General features: G+C 36.4%; 2 protein-coding genes across 2 annotated transcripts; one reads left to right on the forward strand and one right to left on the reverse strand.

Annotated features, from left to right (window-relative positions):
- Window positions 1-973: 973 nt before the first annotated feature.
- Window positions 974-5,060, forward strand: ginm1 (glycoprotein integral membrane 1). Its single transcript, XM_058755766.1, is given in 9 exon segments — window positions 974-1,130; window positions 1,427-1,489; window positions 1,607-1,620; window positions 1,622-1,704; window positions 2,478-2,635; window positions 2,812-2,971; window positions 3,072-3,280; window positions 3,886-4,049; window positions 4,193-5,060. Coding segments are annotated over 9 exon segments (1,053 nt in total). The 5' UTR covers window positions 974-1,040; the 3' UTR covers window positions 4,305-5,060.
- Window positions 5,061-5,341: 281 nt separating this feature from the next.
- Window positions 5,342-10,882, reverse strand: katna1 (katanin p60 (ATPase containing) subunit A 1). The gene is made up of 11 exons (XM_058755763.1): window positions 10,666-10,882; window positions 10,206-10,368; window positions 9,963-10,105; window positions 8,719-8,905; window positions 8,178-8,293; window positions 7,965-8,070; window positions 7,136-7,294; window positions 6,904-7,030; window positions 6,428-6,559; window positions 6,189-6,315; window positions 5,342-6,098 (listed from the first exon to the last, which is right to left on the reverse strand). Exons 2-11 carry the CDS (start codon window positions 10,365-10,367, stop codon window positions 5,900-5,902), a joined length of 1,458 nt encoding a protein of 485 aa, XP_058611746.1. The 5' UTR covers window position 10,368; window positions 10,666-10,882; the 3' UTR covers window positions 5,342-5,899.
- Between the last annotated feature and the right edge of the window lie 1,223 nt (window positions 10,883-12,105).

The following is a 12,105-nucleotide window of genomic DNA, read 5'->3' on the forward strand; positions in this document are numbered from 1 at the left end:
CACAGGTGAGTGGGCTATACAAACCACCTGTGGAAAAACACACTCTTTCCTCTCCATATGCACCAGACACCTTTTTATAAGCACTCCATGTTTCAAGAAAAACACTGTGCAGTTCTGAGTGTGCTGCACACAGGTGAGTGGGCTGGACAAACCACCTGTGGAAACATACTCTTTCTCTCTCTATATGCACCAGACACTTTCTTAAAAACCCTCCATGTCACAAGGACTTAATAAGATAATACAAAATGTTTACTTGTGAATGCACCACAAATCATATTGCACTACTTCGTTCTTAACTTTAAATACCTCTATTGCACAATATCATGTACAGTTGTTGTTATTATGTAAGTAATTGTATAGTCTGTCTTAGGTTATGTGTATGTATAGTCGACTGTTTATAGTATACTGTATGTACAGTCAGATTACCGATTCAGTAAGTTAAAAAAACTGTTCTTACATCTAGTTTTGTAAGATTATATTTATGCTTATTTATGTAGCACCGTGGTCCTGCGAGACACAACATTTCGTTCCACTGTATGTCCACATGTAGCGGAATGACAATAAAGCTCGACTTGACTTGACTTTACTTGAAATCTGAACAAGGAAAATCTATCAGAACAAAACACTTTATACAGTGCAAGGTATAATTTAGTTTCGCATCTAGGAATTTCCTTACCAAAAGAAGTTGCAGTATAATTTAATTATTATTATTATTTTTTTTTTTAAATAAAAATGAATTGTAGTAGCCTAACAAACATGAATTAAATTAAAGTAAAAGCGCAAGATGTGAAATCTCACTGGTTACTCCAAGTAAGTAACTTCAGAGGGATTCATCTGACAAAAAAGATGAATCCAAGAGTTGTCATTACAAAGTGTGTAGGCCTAATTGTATGAAGCTTCCTGTAGTACTCCTAATATTCAGTAGGGGGCATAAGAGTTCTCGTCAAGCCAAATGGGAATGACCGAAATTACGACATTACGCGCAGAGCGTCATGCGCGCATTTTAATTCACGTATTGTTGATATCTGGCGTGAAAAAAAATGGCGTCTACATGGAAAATACATTTAACGGTTGTTTATTTAAGCGTCTTATTTGTCCTGGCCAATGCAGAATCGAAACAAATAACCACGGTGGGTGACATTTCGTATATTTGAGGTAGTTTAATGTCTCTCTGATAAATTCACGTGTAGCAGTACAAAGGCTTATCAGATAGCTTCGATAGTTAGTAGACATTCATTTGATTTTTAAAGATGCTTAGCTACACCATAGTTTGTCTGACACGTATAAAGAAATCGTTGGTTTAATATTCACGGTTAGTTTACCCAAAACCGTGTCTGTCAGCATTGAAAAACTTCAGCACATTACTGTCACGTCGGAATCCTGTAAACAAACGGGTTTTTCATTGTGTATGTGGTTTGTTTCACAGGAAACGGTTGTGTTAAATGTGACAGCTGTTAGTGAATCTAACCAGACTAAGTACACTGTACAGGTAAGATGATAACTCGTGGAATAATTAAGTTAACTTATACGAGAATTGTGCATCACATCCGTATTATGTTTTGTGAAGGCGTGATCGTTTGAAATGATTTCTCATCCCTTCTTTCAGATAAATTTAAATATTGTTTTTGGACAATGAAACGTTCATTAATGGAGCTCCTCTCAAGCCTTCAGGAGTCTCAAGGATGACATGTCCCGCTCTATTGTGTATGTATCTTTGTCTGCCTTCTTTTTGCATTTAATTAATTACACTTCTAACTAACAATGAAAAATGCAAAGAAAATAAACCCGACCTAACATAAACTAATAAATAGCTAACAGTTGCATTTTTTATGATTTAATGTTAACAAAGGTTAATAAGTACTGCAATGTATTGTTAGTAAATGTTAGTTAATGCGTTAACTAACATTAAAGGAATAGTTCACACAAAAATGGAAAAATTGCTGAAAATTCACTTACCCTCAGGCCATCCAAGATGTAGACAGATTTAGAGAAATGTAGCATTACATCCCTTGTTCAAGAAGTAGATCCACTGCAGTGAATGGGTGCCGTCAAAATGACAGTCCAAATAACTGATAAAAACATCAAAAGAATCCACATGACTCCAGTCCTTCCAGTTTGTTAAAAATCTGCATGCTTGCACTTCATCGAGACATAATTTTTAGCTTCAAACCGTTGCTTCCAGCTAAAATAGGCTATGAGTCCTGTATCCATAATATTGCTTTTTTTTCTTGATGGACTGGAGTTATGTGGATTGGATTATTGTGATTTTTTTTTTTTTTAATCATCTGTTTGAACTCTGACGGCGCCCTTCACTGCAGAGGATCCATTGGTGAGCACATGATGTAATGTTAAATTTCTGCTGTTCTGATGAAGAAATGAGCTCCATATCTGGGATGGCTTGAGGGTGAGTCGTTTTTTATATTTTTCGTGAGCTATTCCTGCAATAACGGAAACTTAATTTTTCTTTGTGTTTACAGTGGATGGTTCTAATGTGAGCTCTAGTAATCTGGCGGATGGGTTGGTCAGCAGTGAGCTGAGGCTGATGGTGAATCAGTCATATGTTCAGAGTGATGCTGGAAAACAGCTTCTGTTACTCGTCCTGACTCAGGAGATAATCCAGCTGGCGGATGAAAAGGTTTTAATCGTTACCTTATAAATGATGACAGACAACTGAAATCTTTTCCATATCTGTTATGTCCTTTATAGAGTAATTCTGCTTATACATGGTATGGCAGCTTTAATGCTTTGGAACGGATCCAAACTCTAGAATGAGGCTGTGCACATGAATGCTTGATGCCATACATTTTGTAGGTCCAGCAGCCAGACGTGTGTGAGGTGGAGATCCTGTGGAACCAGAGCTCTGAGGAGATCACACAGGTGACCAATATCTACCCTTCATCAAGAAGCAAGCTCTCTGCCATCCCACGAGAGAGTGACGTCTTGGTGACTAATGCGTCTATACGTAATCCAGGTAGATTTGTGGAGTAAAATGCCTGTTGTTTATAATCTCCAAAAATGACTGTGATGCTTTAACTAGAAGGATTTTTATGAATCGTTTTCTGTCTTCAAAGTTGAAGACCAAGTGCTTAACACCACCAGCCACTATCTACTCAAACATGCAGAGACCACTCAGGAGGAGATCGCGGCTCCGGGGAAACTTCCTGAAACACCCTTGCGGATGGACCCTGAAATTCTGTATGAGTCCAGAGAGGAAGAGGAAAGGGCTTCAGATTCATTGCTGCTTGGGTCTCCTCTGAGTGGGTCCATGTCCTCCTATAGTGTAAGTGACTGTGTACTGTTAACTCTTGGATCATATTGAATGTATTATATATTTATATATATATATATATATATATATATATATATATAAAATATATATAATACATTTGTTACAGAATATTTCTATTTCAAATATATACTGTTCTTTTGAACTTTCTATTTATGAAAGAATCCTAAAAAAGTCAGTTTCCACGAAAATATTAAGCAGCACAACTGTTTTGAATATTAATAATAAGAAATGTTTTTTGTGCAGGATATCAGCATATAAGAATGATTTCTGAAGGATCATGTGACAATGAAAACTGGAATAATGGCTGCTGAAAATTCAGCATTGCCATTAGAGGAATACATTTTAAAATAAATTTGAATAGAAAACAATTATTTTTAAATTGTAATAATATTTCACAATATTACTGTTTTTCTTTGGTGAGCGTGAGAGGTTTCCAAACCTTTATGTAAATATAATTAAGAATAAAAATATAACTAATACATTTTTAAAAGTAGTAACTCTGGATGACCTTAATTTCCTCATTTAAAAAAAAAAAAAATGTTCCGTTTCTCAATATTGTCGTTTTCCTCATGTATTGTTATTGTGTGTGTGGGCAGGTGGCGTGTCAGTGGGTCGAGGGACTGAGAGATAAACTGAGGCGCTTCTGGTCTGATTCTATCCCACTCTTCTTCTTGATCATGTGGGTGGTGGTGGTTGGTGTTGCAGGTTCAGCTGTCATCATTAAGATCCTGGATATTCTGTTCCCCACCTGTGAACACAGGTACAACCTACACTGACCCTGCATCAAATGCATGGCCATTTCATTTAGTACTGTAGACCCAAACACAGCTGGATTAGAAGTGGTATATGGGTTAGTTTGCTCAATATCACAAAAATAATACGTTTCTCTTCTGTCTGTCTTAGGGGATTCTTTCATTTGAATCCAGAGACTCTGATGCCAGATGATGAAAAACAGAGGCTAATAGATAACATGGAGGGAGAAACAACAGAAAAAAGCATTTTGATAGAAAAGTGATGGATGTGTTGTCATTAGTTTGGTTATGTGGCTTTATTTGGTTGACAATACCAATGATTTCAATGTAGCACTTTAAAAGAAAAAAAATATTCCCCGACATTTCCTAATGAAACAGATTTCTATTTTCACATCTGTGTCTGTTTAACAGCATAATCAGCAAATTACTTTTTGTATTTTTCATTACATTGTGAGGTGGAACAGGTGCATACATTTAAATAAGCACAGTCCCTAAAATATCCTTGCCTTTTTTCCACTAAAGTGGTTGTTTTATGGTAATACTAGGAATTGCTATTGCCTGTTGTATGGACATGACATTGCATCATCACTGACGATTAAAAGGTATAGCCTTAAAAAGAATTGACAAATAGTCCATTAAAGTTAATGTAAAGAACCATCAAAATAACTTTTAACAGCTGATTTTCAACTGTCCATATTATTTAAATGGATTATTTCTATATTTTTAAATGGCCTGTATAAAACTGTGTTGCTTAATGTTGTTTAATGTTAATATTCATGTTGCTTCAGATATTGCCTGTTATGTTAAGCATGCACGCCAGCAATACATTTCAACTCTGACCTGCATTAGATGAATGAAATGAAGACTTGTACACTTGAGCGGTCTGTCAAAGTATTCCCCATCACAACATTTCGGTCATTTCAAGGGTTGTACTTTAATATTTTAAACATTTCAACAGGATGCATATATTTCATTGTAGCCCTGTCATTGGCTGTTAATAAAATCAGTCATTTTCTGTGTTCTGATGCATGTTATGACGGTTTTTTTTCAGTTTGTTACAAGAGTAAATTCTGCACAAATGAGTTTTTCTCAGCGAGTCTTTTAAAAAATATTTATTCAACAAAATACATAATTTAACAACTTGATCATGGCAATGGAATGTCAGTAATGAAAAGAAACCACAAACTGGTTCTATAGTGTTTATAAAAGTCAAGTGCTGTACACAGCTTTAAGACACACTGGTCTCATCATTATTAAGACAATTGTCCAACGCTGGAAACTTTGGCTTTTAAATCAACCACAGGAGCAGCAAACCTTTTAGCTTGCATATCTTTTCACCTCAAGTAGCATTTGGAGACAACAGAGAATAGGGTTTGCTGGTCTTTGGTCATTGGCAGTGATTTTAAAAGTAAAGACAATCCTGTGTCCACATTAGCATTATTATCTGTACAAACTACAGTAAGGCAACACATCATAAGGCTGTTGGTTAGAAGGGCACCAAAACAGGTTGTTTTCCCGACTCCAGAACTCTGGATTTACTGGATAATTAGTTCAGCCTTCATCCTTACAAATTGATGCGAGTGAACTTCAGTTTAAGAGAAAGCTTAACCTGTATCAAGCTAATCAGCTCTGAAAAGTCCTGTAGATGTAAAACCAATTCTATTACTATTAAATATTAAACTATTACTATGAATCTGTACACTAAAGATACAAACCTCATCCGAGGCAAGACTTGCCAACCTTTGATTTCAGTGTGGTACAGGGTGGAAGTGCTCTGAGATTTAGTGAAACTGACCCTCAGTCTTTCAAAGTGCTAACGGTGACTGTAAGGGGAATCAATTAAGGTTCTTTGGTATCATCAGCAGGAGCCAAACTCCGCTATCCACTTTTCATATTTTTCTAGGTCAGCAACAGATACAGACTTGGACACTTTCTTGAGTGCCCTCTCAAAGTCCTCCATTGTAGTAGGCATGTGCATCTCATCTTTCGACAAGTTTCGTATCTCCTCAGGGGTCAAGCCCTCAATCCGCCTTCTCATTGCCATCAGGGATGCATCTCTGCAATTATTCAAAAACAATGAATCACTTCTAGAATTGTGGCACTTTAAACATTGAAAATTATTTTGGGTTGCACACAAAAGGCTGCACCTGCAAACATTGGTGATGTCAGCACCAGAGTATCCCTCCATCTGCTCAGCGATCTTGTCCATGTTGACATCATTGGCCAGCTCCAGCTCCTTCAGGCTGATCTTGAGTAACTCCACTCTTCCTTTAGCTACAGTAATACAAATGATCAGTTTAAATACTTTCATTACGCTTATGTATCTAGAGCTGAGATGTTTTAAGCTGATGGTGCTTAATATGGAATGATGGGTAATTCTGAATACCTGAGGGCAGAGGGATGTAAATTCTCTTCTCCAGCCTGCGTCTCAGAGCTTCATCGATGTCCCATGGGAAGTTGGTGGCTGCCAGAACCATGACCATTTTCGAAGGGTCATTTTCAGACGACCCACCAACACCTGGAAACACAGGGTGTATTTATTGATTTTTTTTCCCAGAGGAGCTTGACATTAATAAACAAGAATGTTGTAAAATTCATCAATTATGAAATGAATTCCATTTCAGCAGTAAAGCAACTCTACAGAAGATGTGTCAATTACGAATTCAAATAAGCAGAAGGCAAGTGTTTATTCAGCTTATATCAGTTTGATGTTGATTTAATTCAGTTCAATAAAGTTAGTTTCATTATCCAGCTCAATTCAAATTTTCTTCTCTTCCAGTTGTGTCTGTGCAGTTAAACTGACAATATTACTGAATATTAATAACTTTTAAAGCCATAGCTGCAGTTTGTATGAAGCAGTACCATCCATCTGGACGAGTAGTTCAGATTTGACGCGTCTGCTGGCTTCATGTTCCTCTGAGTTTCCTCTACGGCTACATATAGCGTCTATCTCATCAATGAAGATGGTGGTGGGGGCATAAAAGCGTGCCTGTATGAACATGCAAACACAAATATACGTTTGGTGATAAAACAAAGGTAGTTTGGCTACCATTTTACATTTATTAACGAGGAGTTGCGCAGAAAGTGATTTTACCATCTCAAACAGTAGCCTCACAAGTTTTTCAGACTCGCCTCTGTATTTGGAGGTGAGGGTGGAAGAGGATACATTAAAGAAGGTGGTTCGGCACTCAGTGGCAACAGCTTTGGCCAGCAATGTCTTTCCTGTGCCTGGCGGACCCACCATCAACACTCCCTAAAATCATATGTGTGTATCAGAAATATAGTATATAATGTATATATACACAATGCAGGATATATGCAAGATATAATGCAGTAAAGATTACCCAAAATGTGGATGGTAATACATATGAAAGTAAGTTACACAGCTGTTAAATAATAACAAATTATTTTAACAATTAATACTTTTATTCAGCAAGGACATATTATATTACTCCAAAGTGACAGTTAAGGGATTTATAAAATTACAAAAAAATTTCCACTTTAAACAAATGCTGTACTTTTGAACTCAAAGAATCCTGAGAAAATGTATCAGTTTCCACAAAAACATCAAGCAGCACAACTGTTTTCAATATTCATAGGAAGTGCTTCTCGAGCTCCAAATCAGCAAATCACAAGGATTTCTGAAGGATCATGTGACACTTAAGACTGAAACCGTGGCTGCTGAAAATGTAGCTTTTACATTACAGAAATAAATTCTATTTTTAAATGTATTCAAATAGAATACTGTTACTTTAAATTGTAATATTACAACACAATATTGCTGTTTTTACTGTATTTATGATTAAATAAAAGAAGCTTTGGTGAGCATGGCACTGTGAACGGTTCACCATTGATATCTGAAAGATTTGGGATGGGGCTTTTTGAAATCCATACGAGCATATGTGATTTTCTTGTATTCATACCTTCCACGGGCGTCTTATTCCTTTAAAGAATTCAGGCATCCACATAGGCAGAACCACGGCTTCCTTCAAAAGCTTCTTGGCCTCCTCCAGGTCAGCAATGTCACCCCTACATTAAAAATGAAAACCCATTATCTATGACTGATAACTTTTGAAAACAAAATGAGAAACGGAAGCACTTCTGGAGAAAAGTGAGATGAAAGTAGACGAACCTACCATGTGACATTGGGGTTTTGTGAGATGATGTCTCTCTCCAGAGTTTCAATCAGATCTTTGTCCTCTCCTCCTCTGTCAAACCTCTTCACCTCTGTCTCCACACCCTCCGCTTTGTTCTACAGAGGGCAGAGAGTTTCAGGAAAAATTTTTTTTTGAATTTCTTTGGCAAAAGTTTCTGACAGGCTTTTCCACTAAATTAGAGACTGTTGCAAATGGCTTTGCAAAAATGGAAACATCAGATTACGACTTCCACCAAATGACCTGCAAGTACAGCAAGTTCTGTTATTTCAATCTTTAGACAAAAACCAAAAACCAAAGTGTTTATAGTGAAGAGCACAAAGGAAACACTTGCATGTTTTTCTTCAACTCTTTCTTAACTGTTTGCTTTGATGTCAGAAACTGGTATCACAGGTTCATAACATTAATACAGCGAAAGGCATCTGATCCTTTGAGTAAATATTGTGACTGCAAGCACTCTATGACACAATAGGGCTCGTTCAAACAGTAGACAGAAATAGGAAATGGATCCACATGTTCTTACTCTATCATCCTTTGGTTTGGATGGGTTTTCTCTCTTTTCTTTGCCTTTCTGAGGTTTTCCCTTGTCACCGTTGGCAACACGCGGCGAGGGTCGTGGTTGGTTGCGGGGGCCAGCGCTCAGTCGGGTCCCGTGGCCTTTGCTTTCTTTATGAGGACCGGAGGATTTCCGCACTACACACGGAGATGGCCTGTTCACCAACACACAGACACATGCATGTAGTGTCAGGACATACAGTGTGACTGTGCTGACTCTGAAGGGGCCCTTTAACAATTTTATTTTAATTTTGCTGAATGGAATGAACTGTCCTTAATTAACATGGCTGTAATCGCTCATTCAAATGGTACTTCATAATCAGATTATGGTTTATATAACAGGCTCAAAAACCCTATATTAGCCTCAAGGGAGGCATGAAAGAGAATGAGGGACTGAGAGACGCCATTCAGATCTTAATCTAATTCACATGACAGGAGTGCGGATGGGGGCTTTAAAACTCAACAACAAATACTAAAGACAGGATTCCCACACAGTGTGAATGAATTTCCAGTTGTTTGAAGTACTGGATAAGGACTCTCAAATCTTGTTTTAGAAAGGCGTATTTTCATGCAAGTGTAAATTGTAATAAACTGTAAAAATTAAATCTACTTATATTTCAGTTAAAATGTTCACTATTTAGTGTGGATTTTTTCATGATATTTTAAAAATGTATTATAATAAATTTACTTTTAAAAACAAATGTATTTAATTCTTTTTTTAATGTCATTATTAAATGCCCTATCCATTTTTCAGGCCTGGAAATAAAACTGTAAAAACTCTCAGGTTTCTGAAGATTTCCACAGTCTTTTTTAAAGGTTTCTATGACCATGGGAAATGAAAGTGAAAACATTGTCAAATAGGTGAATATATCCCAAACCCAAATTGGGAAAACATGCAATATAAAAAAACAAAAAAGTTGATGTCCGCACACCGATATTAAAGCTGCAGAAAATTGTATCACAACCAAGTACAATGTTTCAACCAGTTTTGTCTTCATTAGACACAAGCCATCAGGTGCCTGATGCAGATCTGGTTGAAATTCTGGAAAGTCTGATGGCTTGCAATACAAAACATCATGTTGTAGTCTATAAAACAAGCAGAATTCTTACTTCAAATGTATTATACACATATCCTATTGCACGAGTAAAAGAGTTTGTGTGACTCTGTGATGATTATGTGAGTTTATAATAAAACCAGACATGGACATGTACCTGTGCTCCACGTGAACAGGCATAATGTCATTCTCCTGGCCAAAGCTGCTGGGTTTGGATGGGGTCAACTCCAGCTGGAAGCTCTCAAGTGTTGCCATGATCTCCCGAACCTGCTTAGTTTCCTCATTTATCTCCTGCCAAACCTGGATGAGACCACATGAACACACAAAGGCATTAAATACATTAAATAGCCTGTATCATACTTTCAGACAGTCTGAACAATACCCAGGGAGGAACTCTAACCTGCTGCCATTTCTGCTGTAGAGAGGAGTCTTTGACTGAGTAGAGGTATTTTCTGATCTGCTCCAGGACCCCCTGATAACAGACCACTGCAGAGCTGTAGTTCCCCAGCAGGGCGTATTCTCTAGCCAGCTTCACATTCTCATTGATCTCCGCCAAACTCATTCTGAAAGAGTTCAAATATGAGGGACAGCCGAAGACTTATGGGAAGATGTTTTATGTTTAAAGAATACAAACAACATTTGTGAACGCAAATGGTGTCAGTTAATAACACTCATATAAACTACATAAACATGGGGGAAAACGATGCAACAACTTCCAGACAGTAACGTTATCTATAAACTGATTCGGGGATTACCAGGAAAACATGACAAGCATTAAACATTATGAGATTACGCCAAAACAAACATCTCAACTGTGTATTATAGCAGTGCGTGTAGTTATGGAGTTGAACTGTACAAACCTGTGAAATGATCAGTCTCTGAAGTATGTAAAACTTTCCCGAAAGATGTTCGTAAAGGAAAGGCTCAGCATTCAACCGCTATTACGGATCAAAAGTCATGTGTGTGCTGCTTTGGACGAAGATTATATTTGAAACAATTTAGGATCCACGCAAACTCATAAATTCACTTGTTTGGGAAGGGCGCTTAACTGTGAAGTGTGAAGCAAAAGTAAAAAATCCCTCGCGTCGCTGCTTGTCAACTTAAAGGTCAAAAGCGCGAGAATGTTTTTTCAAAATAAAAGTGGAGTATGGGGATACAAAATTCAGTTATATAAAATGAATTATCTAAATACATAAACAATAAATATAAATTTAAATATCTAATTTAAGAAAAATAATGTAATTAAAGGAAAATAATTTAATAAAACAACGTTATGAACATCGTAAAAATGAAACAAGGCACCAATAAAGATAAATAAATAAATACATCGTTGTTAAAAGGTTGCTTACATTAAGGCAACGTTGTTTGCTGGGCATAAGCTATACGCTACAGCACAGATAACTTTTTTAATAGAGCTGTTCATTTTGAAGTCATAAAACTCAGAATAGAATTAGTACTGCAAATATGGGTTCTATTTGGAATCAGTTTTTAGAATAAGAGTTTTTGATTTAGAAGTAAAAGATCTGTGATTAACATTAGTTGAATTGATCTTCTCATTTTGTTTTACAATATAAATTACAGTCATAACCAGGGATGGGCAGTATTTCAAATACATGTATTTAAAATACGTATTTGAAAGACAAAATACTATTTTGTATTTAAATACCTTTGAAAAAAAAATCAAATGTATTTTGTATTTAAATACATTTAATCTTAGTATTTTTGTATTTTCAAAATATATCAAATACTTTTTGCCAATCAACCTCTTTATCAGACTGCTGATTTCCTGTATCAACTAGTTCAAACCTCAAACATGCCACTTTCATGCATGTGAGCTGCAGCTATATGACTCCATCTAGAATTGGGTAATTAAATTTTCTGGATTCCTGTAAGGAAATAAGTAATAATACTGCCTTGTGCAATCAAAATTTCCAACTTCCAATTTCAGAAGTCCTGATTACAAGCAAGATTCAAGTGCTTTGCTGTTGGCAAGAATAGGAATCGTGGAGGACGCCAGGTTTCCTGGGAAAATCTTATTCAAGCCAAAATCGTAGATATTTAAGATATTTAATCTTAAATAAAATGTAGCATCCCATTTGTTGACAACTATATCATCATTCACAGTGCTATCTTTATAGTTAGCTTGTTGATGATTCTGGAGTTTCAGTCAAATACATGCTGTTTTGCTGTTTATAAACCATACAAAATGCTTGAAATGGTTATTGCACTACTATGTGTATGACTTTAACATTAAAACAAGGGGAGAGAACTAGCAAGGGGAACATAGCATGATCTTTAAT

Source organism: Onychostoma macrolepis, chromosome 20, assembly GCF_012432095.1.
Source record: "Onychostoma macrolepis isolate SWU-2019 chromosome 20, ASM1243209v1, whole genome shotgun sequence".
Lineage (NCBI taxonomy): Eukaryota > Metazoa > Chordata > Actinopteri > Cypriniformes > Cyprinidae > Onychostoma > Onychostoma macrolepis.

Excerpts from the sequence above, each read along its gene's own strand:
- katna1 (XM_058755763.1), bottom strand. The coding sequence starts at position 10,367 with ATGAGTTTGGCGGAGATCAATGAGAATGTGAAGCTGGCTAGAGAATAC. Across the intron at positions 10,106-10,205 it reads TACAGCAGAAATGGCAGCAG|GTTTGGCAGGAGATAAATGA; the intron begins GTTAGAGTTCCT and ends GGTCTCATCCAG. Across the intron at positions 6,560-6,903 it reads ACTACTCGTCCAGATGGATG|GTGTTGGTGGGTCGTCTGAA; the intron begins GTACTGCTTCAT and ends CTGTGTTTCCAG.